Source organism: Micromesistius poutassou (assembly GCF_964030765.1).
Source record: "Micromesistius poutassou genome assembly, chromosome: 15".
Classification (NCBI taxonomy): Eukaryota; Metazoa; Chordata; class Actinopteri; order Gadiformes; family Gadidae; genus Micromesistius; species Micromesistius poutassou.
The window spans coordinates 14,145,579-14,173,245 of NC_140285.1; the positions used below are offsets into that span (position 1 = coordinate 14,145,579).

Sequence of the window (27,667 nt, forward strand, 5' to 3'; positions counted from 1 at the left end):
AACTGCGGCGGCGTGGTGTCTGTGCAGGCCGGGCCCAGTGGACCGGCCCAGGGGGGCATGGGCCTCACCCCGGCCGGCTCTCTCCTGCCCTCCGGCGGGGGCCTCAGCCCGAGCACCACCCTGGAGCAGATGGACTTCAGCGCCATCGACGCCAAGCAGGAGTACAACACCGGCAACGGAGCGGTGGGCTACAGCCAGGCCATGTCCAGCCCTCACATGGCCCACCAGAACCGCTCCCCGAGCTTCTTCCTTCAGGACGCCTCGCAAGCCAACCACGGCCAGCAGGGGCACGCGGGCATGGGCCAGAAGACCCACATGATGGAGCACAACGCGCACGACTCTGGGGGCTACATGGGCCTGCAGGTGGTGAAGACGGACTCCCCCGGCAGTAATGGCCTCATCCACCACCACCATCTCCAGGCCCATCAGAACCAGCACAGGGGCAACTGCAACGGGGGCTCGCCGACAGAGGGCCCCGGACAGAACGGCTCCCTCCAGCTGCTGCAGTACCAGGGGGGCTTCCCCGGGATGGGGGCCGAGCACGAGGAGGTGGTGGGTCTGGAGCAGCCGGGGGGCGTGAGCGCGGGCCAGGCCGGGAGCAACGGCAACGGGGTGGACGGCCTCCTGAAGAACGGAGACCACATTCAGGCGTGCGGTGTGGGGAACGGAGACGGAGGCGGCGGAACGGAACACTATCTACAGCAGCAGGCGTCCGACGGCGGGTCTCTGGTTGTGGTGGGGTCAGGGGAGGGCGTGGCCATCCGCAACGGGAACGGCGGCAACGACGGCGGCGGCCACCGCTCGCAGCAGCTGCAGCCCCTGCAGCTCCAGGGGGCGGGCCTGGTGCAGGGACTCTACAGCAACGTGGGGGCCCACCAGGGCCTGGGCGGAGGGGCCAGCAACGGGGCCGGGGGCACGGGCATGGAGATCAGCCTGGACCACTTTGACATCTCCTTCGGGAACCAGTTCTCTGACCTCATCAACGACTTCATCTCGGTGGACGGCAGCGGGGCCGCCATGTCGTCGGGAGGGGCCCTGTACGCCCACCAGCTGGTGGCGTCCCACGGCGCAGAGAGCCAGAACCACGCCGGCGGCGCCCAGCAGCAGCAGCAGCAGCAGCAGCAGCAGCAGGGCCAGGAGGACGGAGGGGCCAGGGGCTCCGGATACAGCCCCTCGGAGCTCTGCCTCCAGTCCTGCTGCAGCCCCACGTCTGGGGGCGGGGGGGCGGGCGGAGAGGGGGGATCACTCTCCTACATGCACGTGGCGGAGGCGGTGTCGGCGGCGGTAGCCCAGGGGGCTCTGGGGATGCTGCAGGCCACCGGTCGCCTCTTCATGGTCACCGACTATTCTCCTGAATGGTCCTACCCAGAGGTGGGTGCTCCACACTGCTGCTGCTGCTTCTTACATTCATTCATGTGGTGGGAAGACAAATTATTGTTTTGAACAATGTCGAAAATGGCATAAATAAAATGGACCTCCAATAGTAGAGTGGCTTAAATTATACCAAATGTGTGCAAATGAATAAATAACCACACCAGCAGCGTAACAATGTAAAAAATAGAAAAAATATATTGTATGGCGCCCACAGTGTTAAACTAACTAACTAAACTAACTAATTACCTTTTTGAGGTTCTAGGTTTAGAAAACAAATCCTAATAGAAAAACAAGGAATTATATATGTAGACAAACATTGTAGATGACTTATAAACTGTGAAATTGTTCCTAAATATATATTAAAATCCTGAGTTTATGCTACAATATTGATGCACTTGAACCAAGCATAAATGTTGAGCTACATTACATTACGTCCTCTTTTCACTGGGTGTAATACTCATAGGTTACCTCTAGAGGGCAGAGCAGAATATAAAACCCAATGAAGAATAATTGTCGACAGCTGTGGCACTGATTCTCCACACGGTGGTGAGAAGGATCATGGAAAGCTTTTGTTTTATTTGATTTTATCTTGCTTTGTGTAGTCTTTACCTTCGCCCACTAGGTGGCGGCAAACACCCACTTTCAAACCCCTTCTTGTGCCGTGGAGTAACAGTTTGGTGTGCTTTGCAGGGTGGCGTGAAGGTGCTGATTACTGGCCCCTGGCAAGAAGCTAGCTCAAACTACAGCTGCCTGTTTGACCAGATCTCAGTCCCTGCTTCCCTCATACAACCTGGGGTACTTCGCTGCTACTGCCCAGGTAAGAAGAGTCAAGTTATACAAAATGAACATGTGAAGTGCTTTTTTCCTCTTGATATTTTTTCAGTGAATCATATCATATAAGCGCTGTTTTTTTCAACAAATAGATGTAAATAAGTGCCAATGGAAACTTTATGCTATTCTTCGTCTGATGATTTTTTCTGTGAGACAGTAATATTTGTTTTACATTCTCTGCTGTCACGGTTGACCTAAACAAACAAATTAAAAAGATTAGTGGTGTTATCAATTATTATAAAACAATTATTGACTTTGCGGTTGAATAATTGATACTGGAAAACAAGCATGAAAGTTAGTAAAGGTACTTCCAGGACATGAGTCTGGAATGCTATCCTGATTGTAATACATATTTTATTGTGTATTCGCAGTGTGTTGGCATTTATATTGTATTCTTTAGCGGCACATTTATAGATGATGTCAGTTTTGTGTACTTCTTACAAGCCAAAAGAAGGAACCAGTCTTGTTAAGTTATAATGACATATATGTCAAATGTTTTATAGTATTTGATAAAAAGAAAATGTACCTCTCATTAGAAGTGATGTTAACGTTGAAAAGAGTGTCTTCCTGTACGTACAGTGCAGGCCTCTTCTGCTAATGGACATTCCCAGAAGCCTCGTCTTATCCCTTCTCCGTGCGTGCGAAGCGTGCCAAAGTCAATCAAGCGATTAATGAATTAAAGATAGCGACGTAGAGTACCGCTCAGCCAAGTATGACTGACCGGATCTCCGATGTCCTCTGCCTCCCGCCTCAGCTCACGACACGGGCCTGGTGACGCTGCAGGTGGCTCTCACCAACCAGATCCTGTCCAACTCGGTTGTGTTTGAGTACAAGGCTCGCGCGCTGCCCTCGCTGCCCTCCTCTCAGCACGACTGGCTGTCCCTTGATGGTAGGTCTGCTCGGCACTCCTAACGTCCTTCCCCGTGTTCTGTTGGGTCCCCGTGGCGGTGTTGTTTGGTTGACCGTCCCTCCTTGCTCTGTGCTCTCCTCCACTGTCCCGCCTGTGTTGTGTTTCAGTCTTCACAGTGACTAAGAGAGCTAAGCAACTATAGGGATGAGATTCAATATTGGGTCAATTAAGAATGACACAATTATTTTGCGATAGCAATTAAACATGTTGATTTTATTTGCTATTGCGAAATACTAATAAATGCTGTGTGCTGCAGATTATGTATTATATATTTTTGTCTAATTTCACATTGCACAGTTTGGACACTAGAGGGCGCTCCACTTGTATTCATAGCTACCATACCAAGTTACTCATGAAAAATAAGGATTACATGACATTACATTTGAGTTCAGGGTATAATCTGCTGGATTGAGGCTGAAATAAGGTTTTATTTTGACATTTTATTGAATAGTTTCAGCCACAGAGTCATAATGGTTTCAATCGTACACTAAATCGAATAATCCTGTCATGGACACTTTTGGTTAGAGAATCGTTGATGCCACACTGTTGTATTGTTGTGTTAGTAAATCCTAGTATTTGAATCAGAGACTATAAGAGTTTACAACACATTATTATTTAACTCAAGCTCTTTTTCTGAGAACGTTTATCCCAGAGAATTGTGCCTATGAAGTTATCATTTGCTGCTTATGGTATCGTGTAGTAGGGACCTGGAGGTGGAAAATGTAAAGCTAGGCATAGCCATATGGTTGTGTACATTTGCTAGAACGCTCTATAAGTGGTGTGTTGTTGTGTTGTGCTCTTGTGTAATGACGTTTAGTTGTGTACTGTTGTTCTGTGCTCATGTAATGACGTTTAGTTGTGTACTGTAGTTCTGTGCTCTTGTATAGTTTTCTGCTGTGTGGTTGTATAGTTTTATGCTCTTGTGTAATGTAGTAATGCAGTAGTGTGGTGTACTGTGTGTTTTGCTCTTGTGTTGTGTTGCGTTAGTGGTTGTACAGTGGCGTACAGTGTAGTGTACTAGTATTGTGCTCTCGTGTAGTGTAGTGCAGCGTTGTGGAATGTAGTGGGTTCCTCCGTAGTATAGTTGAATATATATATATATATAAATGCGCGTCACCCCATATGCCTCATGTTTGTAGTGTATGCGCATCGTGCAGCGTGGCAGGCCCTTGGTGCAGTACGGGAGCTGTGGCAGGATAAAGTAGGGCATGGCGAGGCTGGGGCTGGCGGGACCGCTGCATTGCAGACAGCCCATGCGAGAGTGGGAGTGCGAAGCGAGTGGGAAGCGGATCCCTCCGCCATTCATAGACCTACTGCCTCACTGGCCCATTCACAGAAACCAGTTTGGGAGGAGCTGCCTGTGCCGTACTCCACACAGCCCACCCTGTTACCTTGCTTCACGTTAACCCCTTCCCTGCCGCCGCCACCACGCCACCACGCCACCCCGCACGCTGCTGCAAGCCCGGCCCGGGCTCCGGGTCCCGGGTGGAGGTCCTGGGTTTGCCGGAGCTGGGTCTCTTTTGGTTTTTGTGTAGGGTTTGAAGGTTTTTTAGGGGAGGGGGGAGTTTGAGATTTAATGTTTAAGTTATGATCCGGCTTCATCATGTCTCCATCTGTTGTTGACCTGCACTCATAGATTGATTTGTGATGGGATTTGAGCAGAGCAACAATCCCTTCTTGTTTTGAATCATTGCAACAACATTCAAATACTTTTGTCCTTCTATGTTTGTTTGCTTGTGGGTGTTTGGCAAAATGATTGACAGAAATTGTTCTCTACATAATAATATGGTTATTATTATCCTCAAATATTAATAATAGTGAAAAACGTTAAGTTCCTTACCTAAAGCACACAAGCACAATAGAAAGCCATTTTTAAAAACTATTTATATTTGTGTTGCCGCAAGAGATGGTGCTTCGTAATCAAGCATAAAGGTTATGGCAATGTTCCCAACCTGCAACCGCTATGCTCACGCGGCTTTCAGCACCAGGGGACAGTGGACAGCGACAGCAACAGAGAACGCGGCTAAATGTGGAAAATAACAAGTGCTGCCCATGTATGCGGTCCGGGAGGATCTGTTGCTTTGCCATGTTTGGTTATGAGTGGAATTACTCCTAATCTACCATCATGTTGAGGAGGGGGGTTATTGTGTGGTGGTTACTGAAATCCTAAATCAGTAAATAGCTGTTCAACAAAGACATCACATCAAGTGCACATTAGATGACCCTTATTAATGGCGTGACGTGCCACATTAATACACGAGGTCTCATCTGCAGAAGTCTTCAGCATCTTGTGAGTTCCCTTTCCCATCTGAAGACCACTGTGCTATGATGTGCTAATAGCACAGCTGCCTGCCTGCCTTGATTTGTCATAATGCAGAGTGGGGGAAGGGCCGCTTTTCTCTGCAGCACTGCAGGTACGGAGCCATGGGCAGGACAGAACAGACAGAGGTAAAGCTATTGGAACTGCAGCCGGCAACTAGCCGGCAATCGCTCGCCGTGCTCGGGTCGCATGTTCCCCAGCGCGTCGGGGGAAGTTGGTTCTGAACGCGGTTCCGCGCATCACCACGTAATGCGCACGCTGATTGTTATGTAGTAAACATGAGAGCCACCCCACAAGCCAAAAAAAAAAACACACCGGCGTGACTAACGGGAGACCGTGCACACAATGCAGGAGAGGAGTGGGCGTGTTTTGTAAACACAGTAAACTAGCGTAAATATGGTGCGGGTTGCGACCGGTTCTCGTCGAAAGTCTGCTCCACTCACCGGCCAGCACAGCGAGTCAAACACGCATTTAGGCGACGGGTGTTTTTCCATAAGGCGACAGCTGAACCTTTTTTTTTTGTCTCAAACAAAGCAGCACAGATACCCAACAGCTCGGCGTCTTGAAAATAGAAGGACAGATAGTGAATAATAACGAGGAGAACGACGAGAGGGACGCGGGCTTTTAAAGCACGACGACCGGCGTGCTGGAAACTAGGGCGTCTGTTTACCTGCGGCGCATGCGCACGACGCGTACTCGCAGCGATATGTTTGATTTTACTGCAGGCTAGGAGAGGAGGACTGAGTGTTATAGGAGGGGAGGGGGGGTTAAGAGAGGAATGAAGGGGAGGGGAGGGAGCTATTATAGGAAGAGTAGTAAGCGGTCTTTATCTCTCTCCCCTCACGTCGCTCTTTCACTTTGTTCTATTGTTGATGAGTGCTGCTCTGTTGAGATTTTTCCACCAAGGATTTTTTCTTCTTCTTCCTCTTCTTCTTCTTCTTCTTCCCCTCACATCACTCAGTAGTAGCGAGCCAGTGGGGCATGTAGACAACTGCATTTGTGTGAAATGCAGCATGGTTGGACTTTTTGGTCAGGATGCGAGTGAATGACACCTGCTTTTCCTAAAGACAAGGGACAGTTTGCTTTGAGGGGACTCTACTCATGGAGAATGACATAGAAGGTCGGATGTGTTCAGTTCACTCTATGGCTGTTGTGTTGTGTTGTGTTTTGTGTTCCTCTGTGCGTTGTTTATCAGAGAAGTTAAGTAGCACGTCCCTTGAATACTTCAGTGCTGCTGACACGAATTCATGGCAAACTAGACGTAAGGTGCAGCTACAACTCTTTGTTTTTGTCCACACGTTGGCTGAACATGCTGGGGGTGTTTTTCCTCCCAAGTGTTTCCAACGACACTGCCCCATTGCAGAGGACTTAAGAGTTGATGTTGTGTACTCGAAGACTAGTCTTTAAGATATCGACGACATAAGAAACACGTATGATTGTGTTTAAAGAGTTGTTTCAAATGCGTGGAATATCTTTTTGTTCTTCTATTTTAGTCCACACGTTCAGTTCGCATCAAAGTCTACTTAAGGTTTTCCTTTAAAAGCGCTGGGCGATCCTTTAAAACAACATATCAGGCGGCTTAAGCATCGACCTCACGATAGGTGGACGGTCTTACCAAAGCTGTGGTCATCGTGGAGCCTAGCATGTAGCCTGTGTAACGCAGGGACCGAGCGGGGTATTGTCGAAGTTGTCCGCGGTGTGCAGGCGGCTGCATGTGGTGCTTCACGTGTTGTTCAGAGTAGTCGCTCTCTAGCGCAGTGAGCATTGTCGCATCGCGGTGTTTGGTCACACTATCAGGGTCAGGGTCTCGTGGGCTCGGGGATGTGCGCTTTGCTGTTGCGTGTTTTTTTTAACACCACATGTGCGACATCGACTCCGTGATTATTAATACGCAATATCATACGTTTAATTATCGGATTAAAGACTTCGTTGTTACCCCCGTTTAACCCCCCACCCCCTTCCAAAACAACTGCTACCCAAGACTCTCAGTCCAGTACTGCACTTATAAACATTGAGCAATAGTGCGCAGTATACTGCACTGGGGTATTCCCAATGTTATTGGTTTGTAGTGTTCTGAGAGAAATGACTCGTGTTTCGTTAGGTTATCTTTTACCAAAGTGAAAAAACGATCGGGAGTAGTGTGTTTATATAACAATTTTGATCTACCTGTTGATGCGCTGCGTTATTGTTGTAGCCTCGTAGGTTAGTATTGCGTGTGTGTGCGTGTTTCTTTGTGTGTGTGTGTTTCTTGTGTGTGTGTGTGTGTGTGTGTGTGTGTGTGTGTGTGTGTGTGTGTGTGTGTGTGTGTGTGTGTGTGTGTGTGTGTGTGTGTGTGTTTCCGTGTGTGTGTGTGTGTGTGTGTCTGTGTGGCTACATTTTTTTTTTTTTATTCCATACAAATATTTCATTCAATTATTCAAATGTTATTCACTGTGTTTATTTCACTTAGAAATGTGGATGATTATTTGTTGAAAAGCACAGGGCTTAATCAAGTTATCAAACATTGTGATAAAAAAATAGTTTCACTATACTTACACTCTACTTATGTTCAATATATACTGTATATATACAGTATATATAATTTGTACAACTTTGTTTATATATGTGGTCACAGTTACTTGTGCTTTGTCTTGATGCATGTTGTCAGAGTTTCATCGTGTCCCCACATGCTTCTCTTTGCTATAGCCATCCGTCTCTACACAAGTGTAATACAAGTGTATCAACAAACCACTCTCATCTAAAGGCCCATATGGTGCATTGTACAGCTTAATCAATTCCACATCATTTTCTGTCACAGCTCCTTGCCCACTGGTCCTCCAATTACGACTCACTGTGTCTATTATCACAATAAAAAACAACTCCACCATTTAAGATCAGCAGTAATTACTGGCCAATTTGCATGAAAAATGATATCACATCAAATACCATGCTGCATGCTTAGACAATGTAAGTGGATGATTGTATCTGGTTGGTCCCAGTGTTTTTTCCAGTTGATTTCACCCTCTCCTGCCATCGTAGCCTGAAGCTGTGTTAGGTGATACTATTCATCAAGTGAGTTAAGAAATTATTCTGGATGGCATGTTGGAGATATTGTTCTGGCTTCAGGATAAGAGGAAGAATGGGAATGTGTGGAGCTTAGAAGTGTTGTCTCCATATTAAAGGTAGACACCACGTCCCTGGGGCATCGTGGACGTGTTGTGTCAGGTTGATTCATCCTGCAAATTATTTCTCCTTCCCTTGTTGGTGTTCACTGCTGCCTGCAGCTGATGAATCAAAAGCAATACGTTATCTATGCAAATAGGACGCTAATGATATGCGCCTTATGTTGTGTTTGGGTATGATTTAGCCGTCAAACTGACCCACTTTTCAAGTCGATGCACAGACACAGTGGGAGGCAGGTGAATTGTTTTTCTGTGTAACACTGGACATCAGTAAAGCTCCTTGGTGTTTTTCTTGGCACTTGCCCCTTTGTGTGACACAAGTTTTAAGTATCTGTGCAGAGTTAAGTCTATAGTGGTATTGAGCTGCACAGCTGGAAGCATGCCATGTGGTATAAGGGGTCCCATACGGTGGTTGATTACCTGATGCCCTCATAATAATCAATTCATTACTATTGGTTGGTTTAGCGATTGACAATGACAATGTAAAGTAACAATATAATTCTATGCTGTGGAAACACAGTATAGAAGTAGTTCTCTACTACGGTTCTATACTGTAACACATAGTATTATTTCACACATTATTTGACTCACTTGTTGCTCACTGAATGTGTGGGCAAGGCGAGGCAGACGAGTGAACCGTGCGTCAGCTGAGCTTAATTGGTTTTGATTTTATTAGAGATCACCTTGAAATAAAAATGTTTACACCAGTACTGAAAGGGTTTTCCTGCTGATTAATGAATCTTTGCTGAGAGATTTTGCAATCTGCTCGCAGTGTAATTACCTGAGGTAGCTACTTATGTCTAATGTAGTTCTTTAGATATAAAGTAATTCAATAATTGTACAAATTACGGGAAGGAGGACGATTTTTCTTTTAAACTTCAATTGGCTAGGACGGTTTTGGTCACTTGGTCACTTGGCCACGTCATTTTGATGACCAGGCTGCTTTGCAAAGTTTCAGTTCAGCAAGATTCTCAGAACTCTTCTACTCTTAAGAATTTATCCTCTCTTCGATAATGTTATACGTCCAGTAAACTGTCAGGAGGAAGAAAAGACCAAGCTCATTACGATATGTCCAACTGAAGAGCAGTCTTTGATCACAGACAGCTTCAGGACCCCAGCTGTACAGGCTGCTGCCAGGCAGCTTGGCTCCTACCCCTTAACGCTCAGTTCAACCAGCGCCTGTCAATCAACTCACACCGAGAGCCAGAGGGAAGCCGCCCCACAGCTTTTTACACCGGCCTACATGTGAGCAGTTGATTGGCTGCCTGGCGATAATGAGGTCCGGTGTTGAGTTTGATTGGCGTGAACACAAGCACAGGTGGAGAAGCAGGGATTAAAGGTGTCCGCCCACACGCTGCCAGAAGTTCACCGGTGGCGCATGAATAAGCCATGAGCCATTTCATTACGGAGAGACCGGATAAGCCTTTTTACTGAGAATACACGAACCAGCAGGGGGCCTATGACCTATCGCTTGAGGATGAGAGATCGAGGCCCCGCCCCCAAGCCTTAAACAATGTCCCCTGATATTTATGGTTTTCCTAATGTTCTTCACAGCTTTTTTATTGGTGCATGTATTGAAGGTAGCTCAACACATTAGGCTGTCTTGGTGGACAGCGTGAGGCGATACAAGCGACCCTTGAGTAGGGAAGTGGCAGGTGTAAACAATGACACAGCGAGGTGGAAAGAAAGACAGCTGAGGTAAATACATACCTGTAGCTAATCAGCCCCACCATGCACGCGTCTGACACGCAATCCGTGCACGCACTGTGGAGACAGGAAGCTAATGAACTCAAAGGAAGTGGTCTCTTACCTGCCTGAAGGTGCTTTGTCTTCATAAACGTCTCATGCCTCATCCAATGATGATGAAGTGTGTGCATGACATGTATACGTGTTTACACGTGTGTGTGTGTGTGTCTGGCGCGTGGTTATGAAGTCTTTACGAGCACTCATCAAAGTCAGTGGGAGCTGTCTAATGAGGGGGGCCGTGTGTCCGGGGGCGGGTGACTGTGAAGGATGAACAGGACACGAGCAGTCCCTCCCTGTCGTCTGCAGGACAAACGGTCCGTCCTCGAGCCGGCCGTTACTCTCCCAGACACTCCACCTAGTGTCATCTCTTGTTTCCACCCCCACCCCGTTCCTCTCCTGAACTGTCTTGTCCTGTCCCCCCCCCCCCCCTCATCTCTTCTCATCTCCTTGAGTCCTTCCTGTCTCTGCTCTTCCTGGCCTCCCTGTTTATAGGAGAAGGAGAGAGCCGCTCTGATATATTTGGTAATCCCTCTCTCTCCCCCCCGGCCCGTTAGCACCACTGTTGTTTTATTGGCAGTGGGAAATAAACGGCGTTCGGCCCTCAATCCGCCATCCCCAGACCCAATACCATCGAGTGGCGAGGCTGGGCGTCAGATCGCGGTGATTGGGGTGAAGGAGGAGTCTCCAGAATGTCAGTTATATAGCCCTGCTCCCCAGGCGACCCCCGCTCAAAGAGCACACCAGATGGCACGAGAGCCCTGCGAGGAGCTGCCATTCTGGATCACAGAGGAGACAGCCCCGGGGGGGAGGGGGGGGTTAACCTAACGCGCCTCACATGCACCAGCCTCCCTGACAGATGGGCTCATACCTGAGGAGAAGCAACAGTGTGGAGGGTTTTTATAAACCGGATTAGTCCCTGTTTTATTTATTTGGATCTGGCCAGTATAGCTCTGCGAGGGATAAAATACTTTGAGGTTGACCTCCTCATCACTCTTCAGGCAACTTTTGACTCACAATATCAGTTTTGTTCCTTGTCTGGATCTTCGATCTTGCAGGTCCCTGGATGACTGCGTAAGCTCTAGCCTGTCTTTTATGAAGCCAACGGCTCAAGACAAGAAGCTGTTCATTATGAATCAGAGCTCAACAAGTCTCCCAATCGCCCTTTTCCACACCGGTTATGCCTACACACTTTCTTGATGTATTCAAGCAATTGTCACACATACCTTTTGTTAGTTGTAGTAGCATCCTCGGTGTCATTTGTCTACTGGTCTGCAATCTGTCAGTCTGTCATTCTCATTACCAGGCTGAAATGAGTCACTGGGAGACTCCAGAAACGTGGAGTACAGCACTTTTTGCACAACGTGTAAATTGCAATGCACTCTTTACTTTGCTGAGTCCTCCATCCGGTAAATTACCCTAACTTGATAAGTAAATGGGATGTCTCTCCCAATTTCTGATTTGAATAGTGGATGCACTTTCACAACAGGCCGACCACATTTCCAAAACAGAAATGTGAGCCTCCGTCACGCGAAGAGGATGTTTTAAATAAAGTGCAGAGATTAACTCATACCCGGGCCCCGGTCAAGTCCGCAGTAATGGTATCATGATCAACTGTTGCTGTCACACTGGCTGGCAGCCATGATCTGCTGGAGAGCGTGACCCGTGATGAGGCTGAAACAGGCCCTGTGTCCGTGGCGGACACCTGCTCATTACCAGCGTGTCCGCCGGCATGAATCAGGTCCTTTCCACTAATCTGGTCATGCGATCTCTATCAGCTTTCTGTAAGCCAACGTGTCTCACACAGCCTGTTCTAGATGTGTGATTGGCCAGGTAAGGCGACTGTGCACGTGTGCAAACATACACACACACACACACACACACACACACACACACACGCACATACATAACCACAGACACATGCACACACATACACACACATATACACACATATGCACACACAGACGCTCTCCCACACACACACACACACACACACACACACTGTCACAACGGAGTGAAGAGGGAAAGGGGGGATAGAGGGAGGGCTGTCGGCACGTCACATTGTTATTGTACTTCCGTTTGGCTGCTTGCGTCCCCCCCCACCTCCCCCCCCGTCCCAGTCCAACCTCCTGCCCGCCCCCAGGCCTCCTCCCCCTTCCCCCTCCCTCTGCAGTAGACGTGCATCGCATTGGAAGCAGCCGGCAGCAGGTGGCGATGACATCATCTGCACTGCAGCACACTGCAGCAGCGGGTCTGAACAAAGACATGTCGGCCTGCTGCTAAATACCATCTCTTTCCTCATCGCTCTCTGGCTCTCTAGGTCTCTCTCTCACTAGGTCTCTCTCTCTCTCTCTCTCTCTCTCTCTCTCTCTCTCTCTCTCTGCTTCCTCTCTAGTGTTCCCTCTCCCTCTCTTCCTCTCTTTCTTGCTCTCTATCTCTCCCTATCTCTCTCTCTCTCTCTCTCTCTCTCTCTCTAGCTCTCCCTCGCTTCCTCCATCTCTCTCTTTATTTCTCTCTCCAGCTCTCTTTCTCTCACTCTATCCCTTTCTCTCTCCCTCTAGCTCTCGCTCCCACCAGCCCTCTCTCTCTCACTCTCTCTCTGTCTAGCTCTTTCTCTCGCACTCTCTCTCTCTCTAACCAGCTCGCTTTCTCGCTCTCTCTCTCCTGCTCTCTCTCCTTTTCCCTCTCTCTCTCCTCTCTCTTCCTCAAAAACATGCGCATTTTCTCTCCCCCACCAATCATGAGCACCCGCTGGAGCCAACACAGGAGTGCAGGGGCCATGACCTCGTCCGTCCCCCCCCCTGCTACCTTACCCTGCACCTCGTCGGTCACCATGGTGACCGGGGTGGAGGTTGATGCCGTGAAACCTTTACTGCAGCCATACTGCAGGGATCTTTGGCTCGGTCATAAAAGCAAAGACAGAGATCCCCCAGAATCCCCTTGAACCCTGGGGAAGAGGAGTCCATGAAGGGCAGCCTAGCCTCACGTGTGTCCTTGTTACCAGTCTCTGTCACTCAGAGTCCTTGACTTGCCATGTCAGAGGGGATGTTCTGCTGGCCAACCATGGCAGCTCCTTGACCTCCTTCCTATAGAGGAGCCTGGGCAGGATTTTCCCTACAGAGGCTAACCCTGCCTAACCCAGAGTAATTAGGTCCCCACCTACCGTATCAGCACAGGGGGGGGGGGGGTATCAGAAGTTGCCAAGGGCTCATACGGCGCAGCAAAAAGAGATTTATGGACTCCATATTGTTTGCCTTTCTCTACCCAGTTTGTGCCGGTGCTTAGAGTCCCTCTCCTCCCATTCATCAATAAGCCAATAGCACGCTGGCAGACCATACACACACACACACACACACACAGGCATGTTGCTGTCGCCTAGTTACCGCTCGGCAGCAGGTTGCCACAGAAACGGCCCCACGTTGGCTAAATGGGGAATGCTAATGCGGTCTTCTGCACTCCCTGCTGCAGTGGGCTCTCTGTGCCCAGCCCATGTCTGTGCACAGTGTACAGTACAGTGTGTGTGTGTGTGTGTGTTTTTAGTATCACTGACCTCAGCACGTGTGTCTTCACACGCCTGTGTCTGTGTGTATTCATATTTAATTGAATATGTGTGTATCACTGACCTCAACACATTTGTGTGTGTGTGTGTGTATGTGTGTTCCTGTGTGATTGTCTTGCGCTAATGTGCACGTCTTGGATGTGTGGTCTGGTGGTCCGCTCGGCCCACCAGCATAAGCTCTGTCCACAGAGGGACGGCAGCAGGTCAGACTGCAGCAATTCAAGCGCATCAAATCAAGTTTCAAGTGCCCTCAAGTGCCTCATGCTAAGTATTTAGTTCCATATTCCCACAACGTGCGCTTTGTGTATAATTATGTCTGCAAATTCTTGGTCCCAAAAGTTCATGGCGGGATTCTGGCCCATGACTCAAACAAAGTGCAGAGCAGTGATTTCACTCTGGTATCCAGCAGTGCAACACCTCCTCCACCTCAGATGAGGAGCAGGGGGGCTAGGACTGTCAAGGACTTTGGAAAGATGGATTGATTTTGTACAGTCGGCCTCTCGACCCACTTATCATATACATTGTGTGGACGTTCCCTGCAGCCCGGGGAAGGAAGGAAGTGATGGGTGGGTAGGTGGGACGTCAGGGCTTGGCCATAATGGGCTATACTTAATCAGCAGGAGAGGGGCATTCATCTCCAAGGTTCCTCCAGAGGTTTTTCTGAAGGCCCATTTGAAAGGGGTGGATACTTCTCCTCGCCTTGCTTTCAGCGGCCAATTGCGCCGGGCTGTGTGAGTGTGCTGCGGCGGGGGTGATGGAGTGGTGTAGCAGAGATTGAGGCTGAAGTTCTGCACTGGGAGCCATTAGTGGATGAGTGATGACTCTAAAGGTTATTTTAGTAAAGCCGATTGTTTTGATGGAGTTAATGATTGATGTTATTGTTATCACTGGCGTTCTCGGGAGATTAATAATGATTATTGCAAAGCCGTTTTTTTTTTTTTTTCTTGTGCCTTCCAGCGGAAAGTGGAAAATTAACTTCACATCATCAGAGAGATCCATGGGGGAATTTGTGGTGCATGCTCTGAGATTGTGTTTCGAACATCTTCCCCGATTTAAGGCCAGCTGTGTTTGCGACAACATTTTCACATGCACTTTGGCGCCATTTTCACATGCACTTTGACGGCAATTTCACATGTGGCGTGGCTGGCAGCACTCGCTGTCTGGTCGTTAATCTTGTCAGGATTTGGTATTATTTGTGCTGGTTTCAGCAAAACTCGTGTGTGTGCAAAGTGTGCCTCTCTGGGTGCCTCCTGGATGCTGATGTGTATTTTTCTTTTCCTTCCCCACCAGACAACCAGTTCAGAATGTCCATCTTGGAGCGCTTGGAGCAGATGGAGAGAAGGATGGCCGAGATGGCCAGCCAGCAGCAGAGCAGTGGGGCCGGCGGCGGCGGGGCGGGGCCCGGGACAGGCGGGGCAGGAAGTGGTGTAGGCGGAGGCAGTGGAGGTGGAGGCAACAGCAGCCAGTCTCAGGTAAGAGTAACAATTTAAAATGAAAACACAACACTCATACACGATGCACATACCCTTCACCCTGTGCATCGGGGTGAAGGTACTCTCACAAATCTGACTTTACCTAAATTATGTCATGTAGAATATTTTGCACAGGAAACAAGGCTTAACTCTGCCCCTTTCCATTTTGGTTTCCCGCCCAGGCTATATCTAGCCTATTTATTCACAACAAAGTACATTCTAGATGTTAGTTCAATAGTGGTTACATTATTCATCCATTTACCCACATCCGCACGCATCACACCGGAAAGCAGAAATCAATCGCCTCCTCACTGCTTTTGATGTTGTTGTTGTTGTTGTTGTTGTTGTGTGTTCAGTGTGTGTCGGGCTCGGGCCAGGCCAGCAGCTCTTTCGAGAGCCGTGTGGTGGTGGTCTGCGAGAAGATGATGAGCAGGGCCTGCTGGGCCAAGTCCAAACACCTCATCCACTCCAAGACCTTCCGCGGCATGACGCTGCTGCACCTGGCTGCCGGCCAGGGCTACGCCACCCTCATCCAGACGCTCATCAAGTGGCGGTACGGAGAAGGGGGCTTAACTCTCCCTCACACAGCCTCGTTGCACGGGCGCAGAAGTTATCTTCTGGCGTTCGGATTGTGTGCAGAGAGCTGTGAGACTGACACCTTGTTGTTCTGCTTCTCCTCAAACCAGCACCAAGCACTCTGACAGCATCGACCTGGAGCTGGAGGTGGACCCCCTCAACGTGGACCACTTCTCCTGCACGCCATTAGTAAGACATCTTCCAGCCTTGCATTTAAAGCCTTATTAATAGGCATTTTAAACAGCGGCAACAGGAGGCGTAGCTGCATGGTATTAGATAGGGGGTGGGGGTAGGCAGCGGGGCCATTAAGATCAGCCACAGTCAGCATTTCTCCTCCTCTCTCCCTCTCTCTCTCTCTCTCTCTCTCTCTCTCTTGACCATCCTGCTCCTCCTCTTGCTCTCCGCAGATGTGGGCCTGTGCTCTGGGTCACCTGGAGGCAGCGGTGGTCCTGTACAAGTGGGACCGGCGAGCCCTGGCCATCCCGGACTCCCTGGGCCGCCTGCCCCTGTCCATCGCCCGCTCCCGCGGACACACCAAGCTGGCCGAGTGCCTGGAGCAGCTCCAGCGGGAGCAGCAGCCGCCGGCCCCCCTGCCCCCCACCACGCGCATGTCCTTCTCCTCTGCCCCAGACGCTCCCCCCACCACCGACAGCTGGATGGTCAGCTGGGCCAACGAGGGCGTGGTCGCGTCGGGCGGCAACAAAGGCAGCGGCGGCGGCGCCACCACCACCACCAGCAACGCCAACCCCAATCTAGGTGAGGAGCCCCGTGGTTGGTCGCCCGGGTACAATAGGATAGGGCTCGCTCGAAGTTTTCAACAGGAGGATTTGAATGTTAATTATAACGTTGGCAGTAATGGGTCTTGGTCGTTGTTTAGTAATTAATCATGAAATTATTTGTCATTATAGGGAGACATTGTGTGTGAAAGCGCCACAGCGTCTCTCATGCGAGACCTGGGGGAACAACGTTTTCATTAGCCTAGGTTACGGTGTATCAGAGTATCGGCAACACACACATCATCCTGAATGCATTATCAAGTACAAGCCCTGTTAGAACACTTTACAGATTTAATTGGGGTCGCACTGGGAAAAAAAACATGTGTCATCTAAGATTTGATCTGTGTTCCTCGCAGACCTGCGGAGGCCCAGGTCCGAGCCCTCCAACTACTACAGCAGCGAGAGCCAGAGAGACCTCCCGCAGGCCAAGAAACACAAACCCAACCCGGAGCTGTTCCAGGCGCGGCCCGACAAGGCCATGTCGGTCCCGCTGAGCCTGGAGCAGCAGCAGCTGCACAAGCTCTCCTCCAGCCCCAAGAGCCTGTCGTCGGAGGGCCTGAGCTCGGACCGGGGCCTGTCCGGGGCGGGCAGCGCCGGGACGGCCCGGTGGAGCGCCGGCAGGGAGAGCGGCTTCTCCAACAGCGGCCCGGGCAGGAAGGGGTCGGGGGTCGGCGGGAGCGGCGGGCTGGGCAAGGAGAAGCTGGCCGGCCGACTACGCCAGCGGGAGCAGCTGGGCATGCTGGCCATGGCCGACCGGGAGATGGTGGACACGGAGCTGCTGTCCTACAGGGAAGACCTGGAGAGCCAGGACTGCCTCACGCAGATGGACAACCTCCAGGTCAGGACAGACGCATGACACCAGTACAGTATGGAACACTGTGATCACAGTGTTGTGGGCTTTTATAGCAACACTTAACAGGATGAGTGCAGAGTTAGCACCACCAAGGGCAGATGGGTTTGACCCCCCTCGGTTTTACAATGGCAAGAGATGTGTCTTCATGTTTTATGGGAGGACTTTAAATCACTGGTGTCCTACAGATGTCATTAGAATGACACACACCGTTCAGTGATCATGTACAACTAGCCCTGGTTTGCTCGAGGGCTCGCGTCCTGCGTGGAATGAATCAGCGGACCTTTTGGAAGTCTCTACATTGATCTAGTCTGTCACCGCACAGGCCCTCTGTGAGATTTAGCCGAGTTGACAGCGGAAGCAGGCCGCCTGCGCTTTCCCCAGCATGAGGGAAAACCGACAAACATAAACATAAATAGACTTCCATCAGGCCTAGCTGGCACACCGTTGACCTCTACTCTTCCTGCTCAATAAACTTCCCCGCATTGATCCGCTGCTGTAGCCAAGGAATTCTCTCGCCATCCATCTCCATCTCGCCGCTTGACTGGAGCAACTGAAATGCCGTTTTGGGAGTTCTACCGAAAAACTATATTAGCTTCATTCTCTGAGTTGAGGTTCAGGTCAATCAATCAAAGGGTAATTAATTAGCGTGCTAAATTATGGATGCCAAAAAAAACAACAACTTTTAGAAGTCAGAATGAGGGATGATGAGCCCCTCCCAGGTAGCAGGCAGCAGACTTTCACCATTCAAAAAGCTGACTGTATAGGGTTATCTCCACTCTTAACAAAGCAGCTGTGTGATGTGAACCAGCGTAGCTCCACTGGGTTGTAGCGTGAGTGGGAGGGGTTAGGAGTGTTGATAGTACGACTCTGGAAAACAAAGAGTGAGAAACGGGCTGGCCAGCCTTTTTTGTTTATAGAATATATATATCAATGACAGGACGTGATTTTACTGGTAACATTATTGAATTCACTCAGCATTCAGTACAGATATCTCCAGGTCATTTAAAGCTGCAGGCTCGTTGACATTGCGACTTTACAACAAATCAGCAATTCTACTTGCTGATCAAAAATGTAAAGCGTCTCTCTGAATGACACTGACTTTAGAGTATCTCTTGTGTCTAAAAGAAACAGACCCTTGATATATCTTTATAACCTTTATTTTATCAAGATGCCTCATTGAGAGCTCTGGAACAGTTCCATATCAGGGCTCTAGACCCTGGTGGGGCCACTTACTTTTTCATTTGGTCGCACCCCTTTATTAAATGTGAAAATGTCCTTGGTCTCGTACTATCCATCGTCTTCATTCATCTGAACAGACTCACTCACGGTAAATAAGTTGTAAAATGTTTTTACAACAGGGTACATTTTTCGACCTCTCTTTCCTCACAAACCAACTCTTAGCACTTCTGTTCCTATATCAAATACATACTAATAATAACAGGTAATGCACTCCATTTACGATTTGTTTTTGTCCTTTGTGCATTCCTTCAATAGCGATAATGTTGCGGTGCAATTTCATTGAAACTTTGCACTATTGTACAAAACACTTTTTGGGGTTTATGATCAAAGCAGTGTGTCTTCATTGGACCTTACGTGGGTGGTGTTTCCAAACAGAGCACTCACACCGGCGCTGCCATACAGCCGCGCTATGACTCCCGCCACTGAACACAACCTTTTGCTCGCATCACAGTTTGCTCGCATCGCAGCGCCGTCCATTACCCCTCATTTCATTAAACACGGAACAAGACCTAAATCTAATCTTCCGTTCTTTTACTTTACGGCGCTGCCGCACACGGAGCTCCGTGGCTCGCCTGACGTGCGGCCCGCATGTCTTTGAAGCTCTAAAGAGAGTCGGACCAGGAGTGGATCCCCACACCGCTGACTTCCTGCATACAGCACCTACGAGATATTGCAAAGAAATGTCTTTGTCGCGACGACAACCCTATTTTAAAGCGTTACAGGGAGAACCCTGTATTTATATATACTGTATTGTATATATATATATATATACCTATTTCATTTTGTTGGCACCGATGTGCCCTAGGAAACTCTTACCTTGCATCCACGTGATAAATGGTGGCAGTCCTGAGCCCTGCATAAACATCAAACACCCCGCCCAGACGGTCGGGAGGCCCCGTGTGACTCTGTGCTCTCGCCGGGCCCCCCCAGGTGAACATGATGTCCCTGGCCGAGCACATCATCGAGGCCACCCCGGACCGCATCAAGAGGGAGAACTTCAGCGCGGGGGACTCGGTTCCCCTGGACACCACGGGGGTCAGCAACACCATGAGCTGGCTGGCCAACTACCTGGGAGACGTGGAGCAGCTGCCCAGCATCATCCACCTACGGTGAGTCAGCACCGTGGTTGTGTGTTTGTGTGTGTGTCTGTGTGGGGGGGGGAGGTTGTGTGTGTGTGTGTGTGTGTGTGTGTGTGTGTGTGTGTGTGTGTGTGAGAGAGAATAATCATTTTCAAGTGTCCATAAGTACACATAACAAATAGTTTATCCTGTCTAGCTCAACTGGTGGATCATTGGATAAAGTTATGCAGGCTAGGGTTCGATTCCCACTGGGACCACACATGCTAACAATGTGGTGACTTTGTAATTGTTCTAAATGCTGTGGATACCAGCATCCACCATCAAATGTCATTTTCTATTTGTATATATTCATAGGGCGTATCTTATTTCACTGTAAGGGTCTTTGAGTAAAGGCGTGTATCAAGTGACTCAACAGTAATATTGTTGACAAGAGAAGATATGAATACGATTAGTTAAATAACATGAGACGTTATTGTCCCGAAGGAAATGAGTCTTGGACACTTATATCCACTCCACTATATCAGTATAATTGAAAACACAAACCAACACAACACACAAAGTACAAACACACAAACACCCCCAACACACGGTCCACCACATGTGACGGGGCCGCAGTGTAACCGTCCCGTGTCCCCCCCCCCCCCCCCCCCCAGGTCGCTGTACAACGAGCCCCTGGGCCCGTCCGCCACCCCGGGCCTGAGCCCGGGGGGGTCCCCGCCGCGGGAGGGCTCCCTGGAGCGGCCCGGCCTGCCCTCCCCGGCCGACTGGAGCGAGTTCATCAACGCCTCCAACAGCAAGGTGGAGCGGGACCTGGCCCAGCTGACCCTGTCGGACCCCGAGCAGCGGGAGCTGTACGAGGCCGCCCGTCTGGTGCAGACGGCCTTCCGCAAGTACAAGGTATACAGGCCCCGCCCCCCCGGGCTTAGCCGGGCACGCCCCCCCTCCCCCCCCCCTCTCTCCCCCCCCCCCCCCCCCCCCCCCACTCGCCGCGCCTCCCCCCCCACCACCAACGAGTGAGTGCGGTGGGGGGGGGGGGGGGGGGGGGGGGGGGGGGTGCAGTGGACGCGAGGACACGCCGTGTTTCTCGTCGTGATGCGGCCTTTAATAGCGTGCTCCTCGACGGCGACGAGACGAATGGGGCTGTTCAGTGGTGTGTGTGTCAGCAGCCGCTGCTCTCGTGAATTTGGTATTCAGTGTTATTCAGCTACATCACTCACTCTCTACGCCTCGCGGGGCCTCAAGGTTTTGTGGTTTTTATTTTGTTGTTGTTGTTGTTGTTGTTGTTGTTGTTGTTGTGGTTGTAGTCATTCTTCTGTTTCTCCCTCTCCCTCTCTCTCTCTCTCTCTCTCCCTCTGTGTTTGTTGACTCATACACAAGAAGCTACACAAAAAAAAAGCATAAACATTTAAATGCGGTCGTCTGTACCTGTGGTTTCGGCATGGAAACGTTGGCTTGAGCAGAGCATGGCCTTGCTTAACAGAACGACTGCACCGCCTGCTGGTCCTCAGCTCCAACCAGAGCCCTGTTACAGTCCCCTGCTGGGCGTGCTCTGGGCTCTCTCTCTCCCTCACTATCGATCAATGCCTCTCTACCCCCCTCCCTCCCTATCTCTCTCTCTGTAAGTGAAGTGTTGAGGTCCTGCTGCTGCTTGCTTTTTATTAGCTCCACTCTCTCTCTGTCTCTCTCTCTCTCTCTCTCTGCCCCGTGCCTCACCCTACTTCCTCCCCCACTGCGGCGCTCTTCATTAATGGACTTTTCTGCATGTTAAAACACGGTTCACTGTCGTCTGTTCTGCCCTTCTGTCAGGCTGATCCCCACACGGACCTCATTGTGTCTGTCTCCAGCCCTCCAGACCTGCCCACTATGGAGGGTCTGCCAAAAGCTCCTTATCCCTCCCCTCCCTACCCCTACCCCTATCCCCACCCCCCCACATGCCCTCCGGCAGGGGGTTGATCTCACTCTGGGGGAGTGTCCCTCACACGCCCTCTGCGGCGGTAGGGCTGCCCCGGACGCGACCCCTGACCCCTGCTACCTCTCTTGTCTCCTGCAGGGCCGCCCGCTCCGAGAGCAACAGGAAGTTGCGGCTGCCGTTATTCAGCGTTGTTACAAGAAGTACAAACAGGTAGGCCGTAGCTCCGCCCCCAACCAGCCGGGTTAACAAACAGGTAGGCCGTAGCTCCGCCCCCAACCAGCCGGGTTAACAAACAGGTAGGCCGTAGCTCCGCCCCCAACCAGCCGGGTTAACAAACAGGTAGGCCGTAGCTCCGCCCCCAACCAGCCAGGTTAACAAACAGGTAGGCCGTAGCTCCTCCCCCAACCAGCCAGGTTAACAAACAGGTAGGCCGTAGCTCCGCCCCCAACCAGCCGGGTTAACAAACAGGTAGGCCGTAGCTCCGCCCCCAACCAGCCAGGTTAACAAACAGGTAGGCCGTAGCTCCGCCACCAACCAGCCGGGTTAACAAACAGGTAGGCCGTAGCTCCGCCCCCAACCAGCCGGGTTAACAAACAGGTAGGCCGTAGCTCCGCCCCCAACCAGCCGGGTTAACAAACAGGTAGGCCGTAGCTCCGCCCCCAACCAGCCGGGTTAACAAACAGGTAGGCCGTAGCTCCGCCCCCAACCAGCCGGGTTAACAAACAGGTAGGCCGTAGCTCCGCCCCCAACCAGCCGGGTTAACAAACAGGTAGGCCGTAGCTCCTCCCCCAACCAGGTTAACTAATGGGACAGCTAGACCACCATTTTCAAGTTTCATGTTCCAGGGACGTAGTCAACGGCGTTGCACTTTGACAGACAGACAGGAAGACTTGAAGGAGTAAAACTGAATCAAATCAGTCAGATTTTTATGTTGTTGTTGTTGTTGTTGTTTTTGTTGTTGTTGTTTTGGTCATGAGAGTGTGTGATTCACCATACTTTACTATTTCTCTGTTTACAAGCTAACATGGATAGCCTTGAAGGTAACACTCCCCCCCCCCCCCCCTTATTTGTTAACAGTGTCTCACTACCTAGCATCAGGATCAATGTCTTCATGTTACATAGACTGCAACCCCACCCACCCCCCTCCTCCGCCCCACAGTAGCGAGCCCTGCTGTGCTCCGGCCGCGCCTGACGGTGCGTGTTGTGTTCTGCTCTGTCACCATAGTATGCACTTTACAAGAAGATGACGCAGGCCGCCATCCTTATCCAGAGTAAGTTCCGCAGCTACCACGAGCAGAAGAAGTTCCAGCAGAGCCGCCGCGCCGCGGTCCTCATCCAGCAGTACTACCGCAGCTATCGGGAGTTCGGCCGCCTGGGGCCCCACCGGCACGGCCCCGCCGCCGCAGCCCTCGTGCAACACAAGCTGAGGTACTGATCCCGGGCCGACGCGGCCCGTGTTGTGATGCTGATGAAATCCACGGTGATCGACTCAAAGCTGATGAGACGCTGGAGAGGATTGGCAGTTACTGTTAAGTTATACATTATAGAGTGTTAAGGACTCTATACCATATATGATTGTAACGCAACGTTAATGCACAATGCAAAAGGGTGGCTCTTTGTGAGCGTCAAACAAAAAATAATAATATATATATATACAAGTAAAACAGTTCCCAGAGTTTGATGTGTTCAAGTGCTGAGATGTTCTTAGCACTTAGTGCTAAATTAGTGCTAAGTTAATTAGCACTGTTGACATGCGATGCTTTGGTATTTATATACAGACTTGGTATATTGTAAAGTCCTGTTGTGTCTGTGTGTGTGTGTGGTTGTATTGTAGAAGCAGTCTGCTTACCAAAAGGCAGGACCAAGCTGCCAGGAAGATCATGAGGTTTCTGCGCCGCTGTCGCCACAGGTAGGCCCCACCTCTGACTTACAGACACACACACACACACACACACACACACACACACACACACATACACACACACATACACACACACACACACACACACACACACACACGCACACACGCACACACACACACACACACATGCATGCACAACCTCATCAAGGATCAATCTGAACTGGTAATGTAGATAGATCACCATTGTCGTTGGACGACCTTGCAGAGTCAAAAGAAAAACCCGAAATATCAACTTCAGTCTAGTTTGTTTGTTATTTTGAGGGGGGGAGGGGGGGTTCAGGTGGGTGAGACGTGCTATCCCTGCCTTCCTCCCAACCCACTAGCCCACCCCACCCCCCCACCCCCCCTCCCTCACTGTATTTGGCCTGCCCCTATGTCCTTGCCCCCACCCTAACCCTGTCCACAGTGCCTACTGTGTGCTAATAGCTGTCTGGTATTGTTTTGCTGTTTACGCCAAGCCCCTTGATGGACCATAGACTGTTCAAGCGGGTGAGTGCAGCCTCAGCAACTCAGTTCGTGCTTCTCTCTCTCTCTCACTCTCTCACTCTCTTTCTCTCTCTGCCTCTCATTCTCTCTCTCTCTCTCTATCTCTCTCTCTCTCTCTCTCTCTTGTATATCTCTGCCACTCTCAACCTTTTCCCTCTTCACCAATGCAGTGAGCTCCTTCTTGGGCGGCTCGTCTCTCTCTCTCTCTCTCTCTCTCTCTCTCTCTCTCTCGCTCTCTGTATTTCTCTATCTCCCCCTCTCCTCTCTCCATCACTGTTGCTTGATGCCTGCTTGCATGAAGGCTGCCAACTGGAGCCACAGGTGGACTGAGAAACACTAGCTTTAGCGCAGAACGTAAACCTCTGAAACTAACCACTGCTTTCTGAATGACAACATCACCGCAACACAAACAGACCTGTCTCTCTTCCTCTCGCTCTCTCTCTCTCCTTCTCTCCCCTTATCTCCCTTTCTACTCTTCTTCCTCTATTTTTTCTCCTTGAAATAATTCAAATAATAACCTTTGTCGTTTTGTTTTGTGCGGTCATGAAGATGCAACAGTAAACGGATCAAGGGACACATGCATTCTGTTCTGTTGCATGTCGAGTGGTGACCTTTGGGCCTTGCTCCTTGACCTCCAGGCATGCTATGGGCCGGCTTCAGATGTCTGTCTGTCCTCTGACCGTTACGTCTCCTTTTTCCCCACAATTCACACAGGACACACACGCACACACCGGACACACCGGACAAACACACACACACACACACTGCTGCTTGGAATGGTAGCTGGTGGTTCCTCACTCCACTAATCTGGCCTGTATTCCTACCCTCTGATAGGGCTTAATCAATAACCCCTGATCCTGGATCAGTTTACTGACTATCTTCCAGCATTTTGAGTGGAACCCCACACAGTGCGGAGAAGTTGCTATGTTATCATTGTTATGTACTATCGCTGAACAAGCCCGCGTTGCAGTGGTTTCTCCCACAGTCTATAATTGGGCAGTGCTGAACTAGGTTTCTGTGCTTCCAGAGCAGGTGAGCTAAGAGTGTGTGTGTGTGTGCGTACGTGTGTGTGTGTGTGTGTGTGTGTATGTGTGTGGTAAACCATCCTATATAGAGGCCATAGTGCTCTGATATATATATGTACATATAGGCCGTCGCCAGACAGAACCCAACAATGATACGCAGCCAGTGCGACGCGTGGGTTCAGAATGGAGCTCCTGGGATCTCCCTGTTTTAAACAACAGCCACAAACACTTACAACTGTATCACAGTGGTGCACAGCTCCAAACACACACACACACACACTTGATTATGACGCCACCCATAATACTTCACATGAGAGAGCAGTTAATACACACTGGTACACACAACTACACGACCACACACTCATATACAGACACTTACATAGCGATGTGTCAACATGAATTGAAATGCGCTACCCCTTACAACAAAAAAAAACATTTGTAAACCACTGTGACATAGATTGATTGATGATGTACTAAGAGTTATCAATCATCAGGTTGAGCGTCTCGTGATGTTGTGCCCGACGCCATTGAAAGAGCAAAGCGATCTGACCGAAGTGTCCAGTGCGTGTTCCTGTGTATTCACTCTGTGTTCCTTAACCCCCCCAACCTGACCACTCTGTCCCCCCCCCCCCCCCCCCCCCCCACCGCAGCTTTAGCCTCCGAGGACACAGCGGAACGCGGCCACGTTTGTCCCGTCTCCGCACGGAGCTCGTGGACCACGGGGGCCGGCGTGTGTGTGTAGCGCGTGGCCGCGTGTGTGTGTTCCCAGGGGGCTCACCGCTGTCTGTCTGTCTCTGTGTTTCAGAGTGAAAGAATTGAAAAGGGCCAGGGAACATGAGACCCAGCAGGAGGACGCCCTCGCCATGTGACATCCATCTCCCCACTTCTTTCGCTCCTTCTTTCCGTTCCTCTTCTTTTGGTTTTTCCGTTTGTACCCGAGACATTTTACAAAGGGAATCGAAAACAACAACAACAACGACAAAAGTGTCACCGCAGACTGCTGCGGCGGCGACCGCGGCGCGATGGGATCCTAGTCCTCGTCAACGTTACGCCAGTCTTCTTCTCACACGTTTCCTTTGGTTCCCACTGACTTGATTTCAGTTGTTGGATCGCGGCGGCTCTTAGCGGGACTACAAACTCAAGGCTGGGGCGGGGAGGGGGTGGGAGAACATTTGCTTCATGGCATTTCTGTTGCACTTTTTCATGGATTACGTTCCCTTTTCCGACGTAAAGGAAGAGCGCGTGCGTTTGTTATGGGTTGTTTTTTTTCCGGACGTCGCAACGGGAAGATGAACAGGGGCCGCGGTCCGCAGGGGGGCCCGCCGCTCCGCGGGTGGCAGGGAAGAGAGACGAATGTGTCAGAGGACGAGAGACATGGAGGACCATTTAGGAAACACAGAAAAAAAGAAAAACAATATTAGCTCTACTCTCGTATTTTACAACTATTTCGAAGTGATGGATCTTTTTGGAGTTTTTTTTTGCTTTCTTTTCTTAACCAAACACATTGGTAACCAATTGACCCATTTGCACAAGTCAACTCTCATCCACCGCCATAGACGTGTGCTTTCAGTTCAACACTTCAACAACTCATCACGTCCCAACTGCGCTCCGCCCCGCCCCATCCGTCCAAGTGGGCGGAGCCTCATATGAATGTAGGAGGGGCTTTCCCATACAGAAACCCAAGTAGGGGAGGGCATTGTGGTTATTTTTCCTTTTCTTAGGAAACGTCATGACATCATTGTTTACATTATTGCTTTATTACTTGAAGTCGATCTCCCGTCGCGTCCAACGCACACTCTGCGTGTGATCCTCGGAGATTCTATGTTGTTCGAACCCCGTTTGAGGGAAACTGCATGACTCTCTGCAAAGCATTGTTGCCTGTGTGCTTGTGATTCGGTCGTTCTGTTTTAAAGAGTACCAGTTCTGCGGTGGTCCGGCGCCCACCGCCTCCTCCACCACCGCCTCCTCCTCCTCCTCCTCCTCCTCCTCTTCCTCTACGGGTCCCACCATTGTTCTGAGTTCCCCCGATGCGGTCTCCTTCCTTCCTTCTCCCTCCCTCATCCTCTATTTTCCGTTTCGTTTTTCCTCATCGTTTTATATTTTGTTTTTTTTTACGAGTACCCAAAAAGGAAGATATATGAAAATAATCTACGTTGCCTCTGTTGTGTTGTAAACGGTATTTGTCATAAGGGTTGTTACTTGTTCTTTTAAATGACCTTCAGGGCTCCGTGGGGCTCCTGGGGGGACGATCACATACATTGCCTTGACGTCTTAGAGATTCTTTGAGGTGTCCCTAAGCTACTCCCAAAATAGGGGTGTGACAAATCCATATTTTTGACAATTGAGCGGTTACTGTACATAAAGAAGGCTGAAAGTACGTAGGGTAAAAAAAAGAAAAGTAAACATTTACCCAAAAGGGGGTTGTATTTT

At 50.1% G+C, this 27,667-nt stretch overlaps 1 protein-coding gene across 1 annotated transcript; it reads left to right on the plus strand.

Moving 5' to 3' along the window:
* Window positions 1-1,344: 1,344 nt before the first annotated feature.
* On the plus strand, window positions 1,345-26,075 carry camta1a (calmodulin binding transcription activator 1a; the record flags this gene model as incomplete). Its single annotated transcript, XM_084479887.1, has 16 exons — window positions 1,345-1,371; window positions 2,065-2,191; window positions 2,960-3,094; window positions 15,189-15,376; window positions 15,727-15,923; window positions 16,057-16,135; window positions 16,354-16,702; window positions 17,079-17,560; window positions 19,745-19,923; window positions 20,547-20,790; window positions 21,944-22,015; window positions 22,825-22,845; window positions 23,031-23,233; window positions 23,640-23,714; window positions 24,185-24,215; window positions 26,043-26,075. The coding sequence occupies exons 4-16, from the start codon at window positions 15,203-15,205 to the stop codon at window positions 26,073-26,075; spliced, it is 2,139 nt and encodes a 712-aa protein (XP_084336013.1). The 5' UTR covers window positions 1,345-1,371; window positions 2,065-2,191; window positions 2,960-3,094; window positions 15,189-15,202.
* Between the last annotated feature and the right edge of the window lie 1,592 nt (window positions 26,076-27,667).